At 37.5% G+C, this 17,270-nt stretch overlaps 1 protein-coding gene across 1 annotated transcript in view; it reads left to right on the top strand.

Annotated features, from left to right (window-relative positions):
* The first annotated feature begins 13,841 nt into the window (after positions 1-13,841).
* Positions 13,842-17,270, top strand: part of LOC116852243 (serine protease filzig) — a 35,996-nt gene continuing 32,567 nt past the window's right edge. The window contains exon 1 of the mRNA XM_032832404.1: positions 13,842-14,478. Within this exon, the coding sequence (XP_032688295.1) occupies positions 14,467-14,478 (12 nt within the window). The 5' untranslated portion in view covers positions 13,842-14,466. The remainder of the gene's footprint in view (positions 14,479-17,270) is intronic.

Genomic DNA, 17,270 nt, shown 5'->3' with positions numbered 1-17,270 from the left:
TATTTTTATTTAATTAATAAAATATTCTTACGTAAGAAAAAATATACATTTTCTTGAAACCTTAATTTCTTACGATAGCAGTTATGTACTCTAATTAAATACAAGAATTTGGATTTAAGATTTAAATATGCTGTCAGTACCCACCAAATAAATATTTGCTAATTTTTAGATATCTTGCCCTCAATGTAATAGTTAAGAAATGCATTTGATTGAGCGTTTCTCAGTGCGACATTTGGTAATCAGCGTCAAATATAGTAATAGTTACCAACCGTCTAATAATTACATATAGTCTAATAATTACAAAATAATTAATGTAACTGATTCTCCATTTAATTAAACCAATTAAATAGTTTGGAAAATGAAAAAGATATTAAATAACTTTGTAATAATTATAATAATTAACAATCAAATAGTTTGACTGTTATCAAAGTATTCGTTTCGTATATTTATCATGTAATGTAATAAATATTATTAAACAATATGGTTTCATTTTAACAAATTAATGACACGTACCGTATAAATTGGTTGCTAAAAGTCATCAAGACCTAGCAAGAGTTACCAAGTCTTGACAACAGATATCAATCCTTGCTAAGGTTATTAATACTTAGTAAATTATTTAATTATATATTCACCTACACACGAAATTATTTCACCAAAGCATACTGTAACTATTGATGGATTAATGGTTATTATCAAATCTTCTTTGCCGCGGAGGACTAAGGTGGGCGCGCGGCATTTTCGCTCCACTCTCGCAGTTGCGGGAAAAGAGGAGACATGAAGAGATCATAAAGACAGTGATATACACGAGGCAGAGAGCGGCCGGCAGGGTGAAACTCTTTGGCGCGTTTATGGGAGTCGCTCAGAGCGAGCGACGACGGAGAAAAATGAACGTGTGCGCCACGTGAAAGGGCACGAGCAATCCTGACCCAGTTTTCCAGCCGTGTCCTGGGTCATGACCATCGATTGTTTCCCCTCTCTGGTCATGGCGTCGCGACCTAAATGCTTCGGATCCTTCCCTGGGATTAGGTGCTGTAACGATCGCCGAGAATTTATGGTGTCGCGCGCGTCGTGTGTGCTCTTTCGTGTACTGAGAAGGAAATGTTTGGCACTGGTATTACAATCACAATAATTACTATAAATTACGGCCGAGAGAACCATTTCCGTTGCTAAATTCTACCGTAATATTATTATAGTAAAATTATATCATAATGCTATTATGGTGTTATTATAGTATAAAAAGTTTTAGTTGAGGCAAAAAATGACTATAATTTCTGTTAAATCAGCTATTTTCTTTTATCAGTGCGGGCACTCAGTAGACGCGCGTCGGTGAAGTAACTTCCCGTACTTGATGATTTTACGCCGCAGTCGATTCGGATCGGTCGTGGGCGTCGGTACGAAGTTATGTTACGTTTAATTGGGTTTTGCGCGCCGACGTCGCCGAACACCGGCCTTTCGCCCGGAAATTTCCCCCAGTGGCGCGAGCGACGAGACCGTCGCTTTCGAGCACGAACCGCACCCCTATTCGGTGAAACTTGTCATTCAAATGCGCGGATGAGCTTCAAAACGAGTTCGAATATTCTGGTAACAAGAATCGCGAGGTCGTCTGCTGACGCACTCTCGAAAATTCTAACGAACAGTGTGACGCGTTCGCACAAAACGGAATTACAATTGTCGGCAGTCGGTTGTTCGCCAAAGATTGCATTTTGGACGATTCCATTATTTTAAATTATGCAAACGCGAGCAATGAAAAAACCGGAGAATTCGAGGGGACGCTTCTCGCAACGGTATTTAATGTTACTTCTTATTTTCGTGTTATTTCGTGTTATTTCGTTCTCTTTAATCTTCTGGTTGTAAATATATGCTTCTCTGATAATATTAAATAAAAATGTTTCCATCCAGCTGGAAAATATTCGTTTTGCGAGAGAGGTTTTCTTTATTAAACACACATAAAAAAAGCATACTGCATTCAAGTAAATGTTACACTAAAAGAGATCTTAATAATTAATAAATGCATCCGATTCAGCGCTTCAGTGCAATATTTTGTAATTATTATCAAATGTAGTAATAGTTATCAGGTAATAATTAGTCTGCTAATAATTACGAAATAATTAATAAGACAAATTCTTCATTTGGTTGAAATCATTTAAATAGTTTATCATTTAAATCAGTAAATAATACCAAATAATTTCATAATAATTACTAAATGATTTGACTGTTACCAAAATATTTAGCCATTTCACATATTTATCACATAATGTGGTAAATATTATTACAGTAAACAATATAGTTTCATAAAATAAATTATTTAATGATTCGTGCCACATAAATTGCTAATAATTGCCGAGTTTTTGCAAAATTTATTATATTAGATATCAAATAAAGTTATTAATTAATATTAATCAAATTATATTTAGCTATATTCATTTACACGTCACCTACGAAACCGAAACTATTTCACTAAAACATCTGGTAATTATTATTCAGATTTGATAATTATTATCAAAGATTTTTCTCAGTGTACTTGTTTTGAATATTTCACAAGTTTATATATCCGCAAATCGATCATCAGTTCATCAAATTTGTTTAACACACATTCTGAATTCTAGTAAGTTCCGTATTTCAATCAAAAACATGAAATTAAAACAAAAAATCAGTTTGCTTATTATTTGCACAAAATCAATTCTTTCTTCGATAAAGTTTTGTGATATTCTCGTAAAGGAAAGAAGTTTTTCTTTCGAGTACAGATAATGAGATTTTCTGAGATCTGTGATAAGTATATTTCGAGATTATTATCGAGAAAATATTTTTTGTTGCCATCAAATAATCACCAGAAGAGAGAAATAATCTGAGTACTTCTTTTTTCTCTTCGCACACGCAAAAAAACTAGCTTCCAGAGCTAAAAAATAGCTGTGGCAGATAAGATGTGTCACTGAAATAGGAACAGCTAACGTCAATACTATCGAAGCTAAATTTATTTGCTATTTAAACTTAGACGCTAGAGCGAGAAATATTAGCTGCTAGAAACAAATGACTGTAACAAATGATTGTAGCTGTGCGGCACTTCTTTAATATATGCATACAATAAAAAATTTAGGAATAACTGCCATTTTCTTAGCTACTTGAAATAATGTGCATTTTTAACATCACCGAATATATTTGTATTTCATAGCGAATGCATTTTAGCTGTCATAACCAATTCTTAGTAGTGATAGTTAAACGATTAAGACCTTTTGACTAAGTTTGAATCAGCTACCGCGGTTTAGCTGATATTACTGAGTCATTTTTTTGCGTGCAATACACTAAAAAAATTATTTTTATATTTGAAAATAAAATATTTGATATATACGATTTAATTTGTGTATTGCATGTTTTTCACTTGTGTCAAGTAAACGTATTATTGAAAAAGCGAAACATAGATAGCGGCAATTAAATTTTTTGATTGCAATTACCAAGCCTTTCGTTGACCTTATTTCAATCAAATTCTGACACGGGGTGGCAAATTCTCGTTTCGACAACAAAATCCTTTTTTCAGTGTAAAATGATACTTTTCTGTGTGTACACACAGAACATATACATGATATATCATTAACAGAAACTTACAAGTCCGTGAACATGTAAAGCCGCCACAAACAGCGAGATAATAAATTACGATGCAGTTAAAGTTTCATTAAAGTGTTTGCCATAACTGTTTATTATTAATCCACATGTATGCACTAGCTGGTGCATACTAATTCGTGGCATAATTGAGACTACGAGTCTATTGTTGCCTCGGAACAGAATCGCCACGTCGCCATGCAAATTGCCACGAAGGCAAAGTTAACGTAATGCCGCAGTTCGCGTGCTGTCTATTCCATTCGCGCTATTGTTGCATCCGCGTGCATGCCTCGCGACGCAAACGCGCGATCGAGACTATCGAGCCCCGGCGATATAATAATAAACGTAGCAGCGTCGCGTTGCTTTCTACATTTCTTTTCGGCTCTATAAAATACATTTACAGCGCCACGGGCCTTAACCCACTTACCGAAAGTCACGATCACGGCCGATGCTTGTGTGCTCGATCTTGCAGCATGCGTCATGTTCCCGGGAGAAAAGAATCGTCCACGTCGGAGCCGGAGAAAATCGTCCGATAATTCGTAGTTTCGCTCGTCGTACAGCCGGATTAACTCTGCGAGAAATACTACAGGGGACGACTTAACGTTAACATCTCGCGCGTGATATTTAAATGACGAGGACGCGATTCGTCCGACACATCAGCAAAGATACGTCTCATTAACGTGTACGTACGCGGGTATACAAAGTATACACGCGGCATTAATAGCGTCGTTGTTCGACCGATCGTGCGCAATAAATTTCCTGAACGGTATCCCGAACAGAGAAAGCGCGCGCGCACGGCTACAACAAGATGCTCGTAGCCGCGAGTAAATGAGATGCCACTCGGTGGCAGACGACACCGTGGCGCGCCGAAAGGTACAGGTCCTGACCCACTTGCTGACCCGGTCACGTTTACGAACAGGGATTGGGCTCTGCGTCCACGGAAAGAAAGGTTTGGTAATAACCATCGAGCTTGGATAATAATCACTACACGCTTTGGTGAAACAATTTCAATTGACCCTTTAGTACCCGCGGGACGTGTATATCCCACTTACGAACAAAATTATAACTTTAAGACGAATACTCCTATTAATTTTTATCTTAGCCTGTTTTAAAGAGGAAGGTTAGGCCTACATGTAAAAAATTAGTATTTTTTAAGAGTTTATATAATACTTTCGATTAAATATAGTTACCTAAACTTTTTAAAAACTTCAACTTTTAGCAGCACAACTGACGATATCTCCTCAGATGTTTTTCCATCTCGCTCACCAAATTCATAGATTCTTGTTGACAAATGGACTGCTGTCTATAAAAGTTATATAACTTTATAATTATACTGACAACTATCAATAGCATGTATGAATTTTACCTGAAGTCGAAAATATGTTCAGAAGTTCCTTGTAGTCACTATCTAAGATCTGTTATCATAAATTTAAATCTCTTGCATTCTATTTGTATAATTAATGTGTGATCAGACCTAATTCAAGTATATGTTTTAAATATACCAATATTTAAGCCTTTCGCGGCCACCATTTTTAGAAATTTAAATTTTGATAAAAAATTTGGAGTTGGCGCCTCCAAAAACTTCTATAGTCGTCTCGATGTGAAATGTATCTCTTCTGAAAAAACCGGAGATACGAAAGAGTTAAATGTGTATACTGAAAAAATTAATGTATTAATTAAAATTTTTGCATTTAAAATCAAAATATCCGTTATATACGGTTAAATTGGCGTTACTAAGTTTTTACTTGTGTCAAGTACATGTATTAATGAAAAAGCAAAACACATATAGTAGCAATTAAATCTTTTGGTTGCAATTATCAAACAATGATTGCAACTTGATTAATCTCATTTTAACCAAGTTCGGTGTATTTTATTTCGACAACAAAATTCTTCTTTTAATATAAGTGAATATAATTCAATTATTTGCTGAGTATTGACAAGTAATCTCAGGCAACGTTTGGTATTTGTTGCTAAGATTTAATGATTATTATTCCATTTATATGTGTGGTACATATCACTAAACAATTTATTAAACAAAACCATATTGTTTAGGAATACTTATATGGAGAAAAAATTTAGTTCAACGTAAAGTTTGTTTTTAATAAACGAACTAACGCACTGTGGTTAGAGAACAGGAATTTCTGGTTTATATGACCTAAATTTAGCGAGGATATGGTGGTGTGGCAGCGGGAGGGGGAAGAAAAGGGATTTGAGAAGAATAACGGTTACCAATTGAAGAGGGTTGTCAAGAGATACATGAAAGAAAAGAAAAATGGTTAATATATCTCAAATTATGGTTATTTTTATCCCCGATCATATTTTTGGTTTTCCAATATAAAAATCATAATAGTAGTCAAATCGTTTTGCAACTCACTGTACCACATTATGTGACAAATACATAAAATAACTAAATGCTAACAGTCAAACTATTTAGTAATTATTACCAAATATATTATTCGATATTATTGACCATTTAATTGGTTCAACTAAATGAAAAATTTCTTTGACTAATTATTTTCTAATTATTATCAAACGATTAGTAACTATTACTATAAAATCAATATTAATTACCAAATACTGTTCTGAAACGTGCGACTCAGATACTCTCGTTAATTATTATAAAATATTTTTGTCAATACTTTCTTTGAAAGGTACGCTTCGAGCTTAGGTTAGTCGGCGTGATATAATGATTATCTCACGGGATTTTGTGCCCTGGTTGAGTTAGAACAATTGTGGGCGCGAAGAGAAACGAGATGTGTCCCATCTTGTCTCATCTCGTCTTTTTCCCTCCGTTCTCTCTCTCTTTCTTTCTCACACACGGAATTCTCCCAGGCATTTTTCCAAGCAAGAGTCACCGGGCGAGCCGAAAGTACCGTACGAAAGGTGGTCTAATACAGCTCGGAATAGTGCGTGACTGTACATCTCTAAAGCCCAGAATTACCTTGACCGAAAAAGCGACGACCTCGAAACAGTCGCCCCATTTACTTCCACGTGGTGCATTGTATTTTTCTTCCATTTGATAGCAAATATTAAATCGATTGTGCAGTATGTTTATAATTTCACATCGACAGTTGGCCAATGAAACTAGCATGTTTCAAATATTGTCCGATGTCGTGTGTGTGTGTGTGTGTGTGTGTGTATATGTGTGTGTGTGTGCATATTTTGTAAAATCGATAAACGTGATATTTAAATAAGGACGAGGTGGAAATTTTCCAAGCTTTTAACGCGCGTTTGCTTCGGCCGTCGCAGCTTGTTTGGTGCGCGATACAAAAACTTCGCGTCCAACACATTATTATTAGATTGCGGAACCCTTCTCCTCCGTGTTATATTATTGTAAACCCAGGTCAAGCTCGGGCTATTTTTATACGTGAGATATTACTTCATAAACATTAATAATATGTACAATAACCGCGCGTGTAATAGACACACGTAAACATACGCAAGGTCGATCGTCGCGTGTGATACAGGATCTCGAAATTATTATAGAAATATTATTGTATAGAGGAAAAGGTGGAAAAATATGAAACGAGGCTCTGAAACAATTGCATGTGTGTCAGTAACTAAAACAAACATAAACATTAAGGTTTTTATCGGCCATCAAAGAGATCAGGCGTCAGTGCCACGTTGTTTATAATATTAAAAGAAGCCGCTCTAATTTCTTCTTATTAAAATTTTTCATAGATTAAAATACAAATTTTTTTTCCTGTCTTAATCGATAAATTTGTTATATTAGCGGTAAAAATGCTGAATATAGGATCCTTTATAGACATAGACCTTCCCCCGCGCATATACTGTTTGCTATGTTTCTATGTATGTAAAAATGTACTTTTTAAACTTATTCAATGTACACTGTGTCGCAAAATTACGTTCTATTCATGGAACTTCTTTTGTTAATAACTTTTTAATAAACAATAAGTAATAAGCAACAATAAGCAATAAGCAACAATAAGCGAAAATCTCTTGATTGTTATTCAGGAGGATGTCCTTAATAATATATGTCAACATCAAGATCATTAGAAAATGGTCTCTTATTTTCTAGAGGGAAATATGATAAAAATTCAGCATTTTTATCTTTTTCTTACTTTGAAATCGATTGGATCGTTTAAAAAATAACGATATGGAATAAATATATAATATATATGGAATAAATATAGTAATATGGAACAAAGTATTCCATATTAATATCTTTTATACTTCGACTATCTCTTATGCAGTAAATGTGAGTGATTTTTTTATTTATGACTTCTGCTCACAGGCCTGAAGCACTTCCACATCATTCGAATTATTGAATTCAATTTTCGTAATTCTTATAGGAAATTTTATTATTTTTATTTTTAACTTATGATTTTTACATTCAAAGAAATTCAATAAAAAAGTTAATTTAACATCAATAATTTAATAATAATTCAAAGTAAACTTTTTTTGTTTTCATGTCTGTCTCATATTATCCACTCTATTTTCCAAGACTCCGCTTTTTGCACTATATTAAAAAAAAATGTGCTCTCTAAACAGTTTATTTTCTTTTTCCTGATGATTATGAATACATTATAAAAGATATATTTGCTAACACTTCTAAGAGCTATTGATGCAGTTATTGCATTTAATATTAGATTTTTCGTTTAAAACAAAAAAGTGGTTCCCACTTTTTTCAGTATATATTTTTTAATTTCGTTAAACTAACGTTTTCCAAGGCGTCAAGACTAATAATTATCCGCAAAGTGTCTCTAAACAAATCGTAAAAATGCGTAAAATCTGCAAAAAGACGAAATATGTCGCGTTCGGTCGATTAGAAAATAAGCTTTGAACGAGCTCTCACATAAACGCGCAACAATGCGAGGAAGCACCGGGTTTCACGATATTATTCGAATGCATGGTCGAGCATTAATACAAAACAGTGCCCGAAGTGAAAGAGCCACGAGTAGCCGGGACCGTTATCAATTACGCATTCCTGCGTTGCAAGGCTGCGTTTAAGAGAGCCACACATGGATTCCTCGCGACTCGTCATAATTTCACCATGATTATACGGGATGGAGATGGTTTCGTGGTTTCACCATTTCGCACGAATTACAGGATAGAATCGTCAATTATTGATGCACATCTGCAATGACGACGACGATGACGATGCGTCGCCGTTGCTGCGGAATCGTTGGCTCCTTCCGGCGAAGCCTAATCAAATTCTATTAGCAGTTCACTACGACTATCATCATTCTCTATCAGGCTGTAATATTGATAACGAGTGCTCATTACGCCGAGGATGAAGTACCCGTGGAGGATACGCGCGAAAATTTATGAAGGCAGTTGGCACTACAGTGAGATTGTATTATCTAAACATTATTAAAAATCACTTTAATATTGCATATATAATATGCCAGATTTATCACGGTTGTAACAAATATCACGCCAATTTCTCAAAAACAAACAAAAATGCATATCTGATAAGTTAATAATTATTTGCACTTAAAGATTTATAGATACATTGGAGAAAATGCTTGTAACATAGTTTGTATATGTGGTATATTGTATATGTTTGTATAGCGACGATAACCTGTTTTGATTACTATTATTATTAGATATTACTATTATTTACTATTATTATTACTATTACTATTATTATTATTATTAGTATTTTTAGATTACTTTTACATAATTAGTAATCCGGAGAAGAAAGAGAATAAGATAATAAAGATTAATAGGGTATTTGCAAGTGCTTTAGAAATTTTATTAGATAAATAAAATTAGTGTGTAAGCTGTTTTATTTTTAGTTATTCAGTGTTTAAATATCTTAACAATTGATGATTCAATAATTAGAGATAAGAGTTTAATGATTAATAATGGAACAGTTCAGTAGTGTAAAAAATTAATAATTTAGTAAATATAATAAATCATAAGTAATATTAAATTTTTGTTTAATTTTGCGAGAATGATCAATATTTATTATGTAAGGGAAGAAGAAAGAAAGATAGGAGATATATAAGAATTATAGAACACAAAGCATAATCTTAAGCTGCAAGGCAAGCACGTTGAAATAATAATAAAATTATGACGTAACTAGTAATTTATATTATAATTATTTTAGTAATTTCATTGTACACACACATACACACACACACACACATACATATCTCTCTGTGTGAAATAATTTCTCGAGTGCATGTATGTTCTATGCGAATAAATGAAAGTCGAGCGTTTCGAGAGTTCCCCACGTCGGCCCACGTGATTAATCACGCGGAATCGACGCGGTCTCAAGACGATCTGACTCCGAAATGAAGTGAAATTCGGCTACCATGTGCCAATTAAGATTCCTGGTAGCGAATCGTCAGTCGCGAAAGCCACGACGTACCTTGTCGAACATTTCGTCTCGCTCCGATTACACAAATAGGATTACGAGAGTAACCTGTTTCCTTTGTGGACAGAATATATTAATGAGCGACGAGACGATAATCGTACACGTTGTTCCTCAAATGAAAGCTCAGCAGTCTTCAAAGCTCGCAACTAATTGGAGATATGTAATAAACTGACTGCCGCATGTAAACAGGTGCTAATATCTGTAATATCTCATAATCATGTTAATTTTTTGAACCATAATGAGACACTAGCGTCTCACCGCTAGCATCTATCTTTTCTTCATTTTTAGTGATTTCAATTAAATTATTGATAGATAATCAATTATACTATTATTATACATTTTCTTTTATAAACATAACCTAATAATATAAACTAAAAATAAGTAAAAAAATTAATTTGATTGTTTGAGTGTTAAATTAAATTATAAGCAAATAAAAGTAAAAAAAGAGGTATTTCCTTCAGATAAAAATCATTTTAGCGCTAACTATTAGGAATCGACGTATTGACATGTTTATTATTTTATTATTTTTTCATTACATGTTTTTTATTTTTTTAACATCGACAGTTTACTATTTTTATTTAAGAACAATTAACAGTATTTTAAACTTTTCCAAATTTTTTGTAAACCTATTTTTTACAATATTTGAAATATTAAAATATCAATATATTATAACATAAAATATTGAAATATCGATAATATATTGGAAATTTCTCGTTAAAAACGCAATACGTTATTTAATATGTTGGAAATTTCTCGTTAAAAACGCAAATATCTCTTTTTCATATCGAGAAAATGTTATTTCCGGATAATACTACAAGCGGAATTGCTAATTTTGAAAACTTATGATTGCCATATTAGATTCGCCACTTTAACTTTTTGACTTCAAATTCGTAATCTCAGATGGATACGCCAGACAGAGAAAGAGAGAGAGAGAGAGAGAGAGAGAGAGAGAGAGAGAAAGAGAGAGAGGAAGGGGAGGGGAGAGAGAGACATATGTATACAAAGTAGTTTATATCACGAAGAAACCGCTCCAAATAAACAAAGAGTAAAAAGACTCACAAATGCGTTTTAAGCTCCTCTCTGTCTCTTCTAAAAAGTTAATTAAAAAGAACAAAAAAACGACGCGGCGAAACACGAGATGTATAAAAATTTACGGCCGCACCGTAATGTCACTGTATCACGTCGCATGCTCTAAGTTCGAAGCTAATCGGGATCGACCGATATTGCAAGTTCGCGCGCGCAACTCGCATTATCACGGTAATAAGAGGCGTTTGTGTGAGTTTCGAGCTTTTTTCGACGTTGCGACGCGCGATAAAGCACAAGATTACTTTCGTTCGTTCGCGCCGAAGCCACAGTTTCCCCTCAGCTCTTTCCGCGAACTCGCCAGTTTGACGATGAAAAAGGATGAATTTTAACGAGCGGGATAATCAATCCGTTAATTAATAGCTGCTTCACGGTAATATGATATACACGCAGCAGAGCTCACGAGCGCGTGCTTACGAGCGCTGTTGTATGCGTATACGTGTGTGTTTACGATTTTCATTCGGTAATCCTCATTCCATTAGCAAGCGTGTGTCATTAGCGATAATGAGATAATATCATTAGGGATATACGGACCTTTATAACAGACAGACGACGTCTAGCTCGTAATACAACTCGTTACACCACTCCATTGTAATTATCCTCTTGTATCTGAAAGTAGGAACACTTAATACCCCGCGCGAGAGGGAAGTCGGAGACGCGCAAACGCCGGAAGTCGGACGTACATTATTAGTCGTTGATGAGACCTCCGCATGTAACGGAGGAAAAAGATTATAAAAGTCGTGAATCGGATACACAGACGACTTAACAAAAACAAATCCAAAAACCGAAGTACACCAAGCTTTAAAACAAATTCGAGAAGCCGATGGAGAATCGCTACGAGCACAACGCAAATTCCTAAAATCTCAGATATTTAACTTCCCCTTCTGATCCCTAGTATCTGACTTTACACATTTATCTCCAAATTTATATTGAAATCTTCATCTCAAACACATTTGTAAATAATTATACGTAAAGAGTGCAGCCAAGTTTGGTCTCTTTTCCGTGAGATTTTGTGAAACTTTGAATATTCCAATAAATGATACATCGATTTAAACTTTAGGACGATCAAAAACTTTAGGAAATCAAGAATATAAAAGATCAAGAATATAAAATCAAAGATCAAGAATATAAAATCTTAATATTATTTTCAACAAATACTATTGAAGTTGTAAATTTTTGGACCGTTCATCTCCCAAACGATTACGAGAATAATTTCTAGACTTTATATTCTTAATCTATTTGACATCAGCTTTAAACGTATCCTTAATTGGGATATTCAAAATGTTTGGAAAAGGAACGGAACGTCTATATGGGCGCTTGGTCATGGTTCTTTGGTCATTTCATAGATAGCAGTAACAAAAACAACTCGTCAGTCCAATTTAATGTCTTTTTATGTGTGATAAATTTTTTTTGTGATCATTTCGGCAACGTAAAAGTTATCGATTTGTATTTGACTGTTCCTTACTCGAAAGCGGCCGTGTAACACTGTGCGAGAAAAATTGCGCTTATATTACGACTCGCCTCTCCGCTCTATATCTTCTTAATAAGGAAAACTTATTAATTCCTATGAGAATTATGATGAAGACGGAGCGCTTCTTCTTTTTTTCCCCAATGTGTAATAGGGGGAAACCCATTTATCTCTTTCAGACCGTTCTCTCAAAGGCAATGCGCACCATTACGCTTCCGCTTCTAATTATAATAAGCGAAGTCGCTTTTATCACTGCTTACAGCACGGTCTGCCGACCTTAATTTTGATCAAGCGACGAACGTGTGGAACAAAACAAGGGTGGCTCGAGGGAGATATTTCGACGATCTCAGGAACATCGCACGAGAACAGGTGTCGCGAGATGTACGCTTTAATCTGCTTCAGAAACGTGTTCTTTGCGTCCCAGCCGTGAAATTCCTCCAACTGTTTCCACGAGCGAGCACTCGCTCGCCGGATACGTGGAGGCGAGATTTTCACGCGCATTACCGGACCCGTAGAGATATTACCCGCGGCCCGTTAGCGATGCTTATCGGTACCCGCGCTGAAAGACGAAGAAGCCACCCGAGGCGTACCCGAACAATTCCCCGCTCTCGTTATCAGACGCGAATGCTGCTTTCCCGTAGCGTACGATCGTCGTTAACGCGAATCAAGACGGAAGGACCAACTGGCGGCTGATGGCCCATGCATCAGAAAAACTTCTCTCGTCAGCTGACTGACTGTACGACTCTCGTCGCGGCTCCTCGTTCGAGCGATTCTCGTCCAAAGGATTCCGCCAAAAGCGTCGCTCGCGGCCACGCTGTCTCTCGGAAGAGACTACCGCCGGCGGGAGGACCGACCGCTCGTCTCGTTTCCACGACGGCACCGCGTAACGTTTCCTGAATGGGCAGACAGAACCTGGAGCAGCCAAGACGGCCGTTGGATGAGTAGGACAGTGTGTCGCCGTCCTGCACGTTGGGCCCCGTTCTTCTCCACGTGACCTGGCCACTGACCCACTTTGGTTTCTCCTGGTTCCCTCTCTTTCTCTCTCTCTCTCTCTCTCTCTCTCTCTCTGTCTCTCTCCTTCTCTCCCCGGTAGTGCCCTCTCTTCTTGGCCCTGGCCTTCTCTCTCTCCTCTTCTTCTTCTTCTTCCTCCTCCTCCTCCCCCGCCGCTTCCACCTGCACCACCTCCGCCTCCTCGACAGCTCCTGTCCTCGGCGAAGCGGTGCCCCTTCTTCTTCGATCGGGCTACCGTCGAACGCACGTTGCCTCCACCATGAACGACCTCCACCACCGACCGACGGCAAGCAGCAGCCACCACCACTGGTCTTCGTCGTCGAAGGCGCCGCTTATGACTTAGCCATGCGACTCCAGCACATGCCGTAGCGCGAGGCACGACGAGGCCAGACAGGTACCATCCCGTTTGCTAACCGGATGGACGATCGCCGCGCGGTACAGATCGGTGCGAGCGCGTAAGAGTCATCAGACGAGGAGATCGCCGTAAACGAGAGTGCCCTCGTGGATTTCGCCGGCGAGTACACCCGGGTCTCTATCTCTCTCTCTTTCCTGAGGGATCGCCAATGCTGACACGGTCGAAGAGTGCTTGGCAGCCGCACGACATTGAGGGAATTCCCACGAGGATCGCGGGGATCGGCGCACCGGTTCGAAATTCGACTTGGATCTCGATGCGTGATCGGCGCAGGTAGATCCGCGATTCGCAATTTACGCAGCGCACGATTCGCGTCGTCGGGTCGACCCGCGAAGAAGTTCAGTGAGGAAGTGATTGAGCGGACGGTAGAGGCAACGGTGAGCCCAGCAGGAAGAAGAAGAAGGCACGCAGAAGGGACGATTCAGCGAGGGCAAGGTCGTGTTTCCTCTCTGACGCGGAAGCAGACCTACGGAGCGGGCTCATCTGCCGGAATTAAAGCGACGTTATGAGACGCGCTTGACGCGCGGGCCCTCTCGCTTGCAAGCAAGGTTAATGCGCTGCACGGTAAGTGGCTCGGCCCTTCGGGGGTTGTTTGATCGATGGCGGAACGCGCGAGATCCTTTTCGTTCAAGTCGCATCGACTCGAGCGATCCTATTGCGGCGTCGCTACGTCTTCGTGATGCATCGCGTTCTCGACCTGGTTGCCCTTATAACGCGTTCTATTGGGTTGGAATATTAATTATCGCAACTCGATACCAATCGTGGATCACGTACAAATACACTAAGGTAGAAAGAAGGTAAAAGGCTCAAATAGGGTATTGATTCTCGAATATCTAAATTTTAACCCTACTTTCCACCTGAATTTTCTGATATCAAATGAAGTTCTATTTATCACTTTCAAATAGCAGAAAATTCATAAAATGCCGCTTATAGGTTTGAAACAAGACTTCTTGGAAAATTTAATAGAAAAAATAGAATAAAAAGAGGTTGATTTAGGCTTTAGAGTCTCAAAGTAAGTGTTGAATGGAACATTGAGGTCAAAAAGAAGACCCAGATTTCGACTCGAACACGTACTTTTAATCTTAGACACATTCTTATTGTTTGAGTCTTTAAATACAAATACTTAAACTGTCAATGTAAAATATATGTATATATATTTTTTTATATTGGAAGTTTAAATATTTGTACCTAAAAAGATAAGAATACCCAGGATTAGATACTGTCTGGACAAAATTTTAACCCTACTTTCGATCTGAATTTTCTAATATCTGTATAATTCTGAAGGATCAGTGTATGATTGATATGGAAACTGAAGTTCCTAAATAGCAAAAAACGTACAAAATGTAAGAAAAAAATACCTAAAAAAATAAAAAAAATATTATATATTTATTCGATGGGTACTATTAACATATGTAAAAATCTAAATTTTTTTATTTAAATAGAATAAACAATAGTTTTCATAGAAAGCAAAGATTTTGAGAACATTTATAATTTATTATTTAATAAGTATTTCACATTAACAAGTAAATATGTTATTAGTACTCGCCGAATAAATATTTTTTATTTCTTTTTATTATAAGTTTCTTTTTATTCTTTTATTATAAGTACTTTTTTCTCTCAGTGTAGATTCTAAAAAGGACCTCTCCGCAGAATTAGTAGGTTAAATAAAATCAAAAAAGGTTGACATAGATTTCCGAGTATCAAAGTGGATGTTAAATGAAACATTGAGATTGCAAGTAAGATTAAAAGTTCGACTCGGGGTTGAACCGTTGCCTCACTTTGCCCATTTGTTTCACGAGAGACATATTCGTGATGCAATTCGAGTTCGAAGGATTCCTGACGATTGTTATTGGTATCACATGTCCGATGCAAGAAGCTCTAACAATAATTTAATTAAGTTCATTATTTATATACTAAATTGTATTATCAGAGAATCAGTTTCCATGTATAATTAATTCGCACATGACAGTTGGACGGATTGCAAATGTAATTAATTTATTAATTAATTCACCCGCGAGGATTTGCACATGATGCTATACGTATCGTCGTAAAATTAGTTGTTCAATCTCGATTCGTATTTACGGCAACGACAAGCACGTATGAGAGAGGAGACGACGTTTGATTGGTCGCCCTCGGGAATAATTCGCATCGACCAAGTTCGACGCTGCAAAATCGACCTAATGTTACGGGAGAAAGTGCAACAACGGCGGTGTAATCGCGCGGCGATGAAATTCAGTATCGGCGAACGGAACGGCGGAGGGTCGCGCCGCCTTCGGAGGATCGGAACCAGGACGTGATCGGAAATCGGCGTAATCGCGCCGACGGTAATCTGACCGTGGAAACAAGAGAAAGCCGGCTTCCCGACACTAGGCGACGGTAAACGAGGCATTCCGATACACGTAGAAGACCATTTGGCATGCTCCGTTGCACCCTGGCGTTTCAATCTCTCTCTCTCTCTCTCTTTCTCTTTCCCTTAGGGTTCCCTCTGTTCCATCTGCCTCGACTTCGTCTAGTTTTTTCGCGTCTTCCTCATTCACGCGTCGTTAAGCGCGTCGTGCGCGACGCGTACTCGCGGCGAGTCTCTCACGAGCTAGACGCCGAAAGTTGCAGGAAGATCTCCGGCACACAAATCGATGACGCAAGTAACTGGTATCGGCGCGGCTCGCACGGACTTGCCCTCGTTTGCCGGCAGACGAGATGCGCGCGATGCACCGACCGTGAAGCACACACCTGAGTCATGAGAAGTCAGTACCGCGAGCGCACATCGGCGTGCACGAAGCGACTGTCTCGCTTCGGCCAGAGACGAACGAATGACACGCATGAGACGACGCACGGTGTTGTTGGCTGCAAACTGACAGGTTCACTTGAATTTTGATTGCAGTAAAGAAATGTGAGATCTTGAGACATCGATATTGAATTACCAATAGGCAGAGACGTGAGAAGCAACATTTTCTCCTCAATATTCCTGTCAATATTTCTCCTATCTTCAAATTTACCGATATTTTCAATCTGGAGAGAAAAATTAGGAGTATCATTGTGCAAATTTGTAATTTAGAAATATCATACATGTTTGGTCAATATGTACGTTACAAAATACTGTCGTTTTTTCCCGTTCACTGAATTATTAGGACCTTAACTTAGTTTCCGCCCAAAAAATACTGAGAAAAAGCATTTATTGTAAAAAATTTATTTAAATTATTTCAATGAAAGTATTTTCCATCACTTTCTACAACTTTTTGCCATCTTTCTGGCAACTGGGCGATACCATCTCGATAAAACGATGTTTGTTTCGAAGCAATCCATTCGTCCACCCATTCTCGCACTTCTTCAACATTTCGGAAGCGTGTACCACTCAA

Source organism: Odontomachus brunneus, unplaced genomic scaffold, assembly GCF_010583005.1.
Source record: "Odontomachus brunneus isolate Ranch 3 - 2012 unplaced genomic scaffold, Obru_v1 Obru_scaffold_208, whole genome shotgun sequence".
NCBI lineage: Eukaryota > Metazoa > Arthropoda > Insecta > Hymenoptera > Formicidae > Odontomachus > Odontomachus brunneus.
Note: the sequence above shows the minus strand (reverse complement) of the source record. Positions and strands in the feature narration are given on the sequence as shown.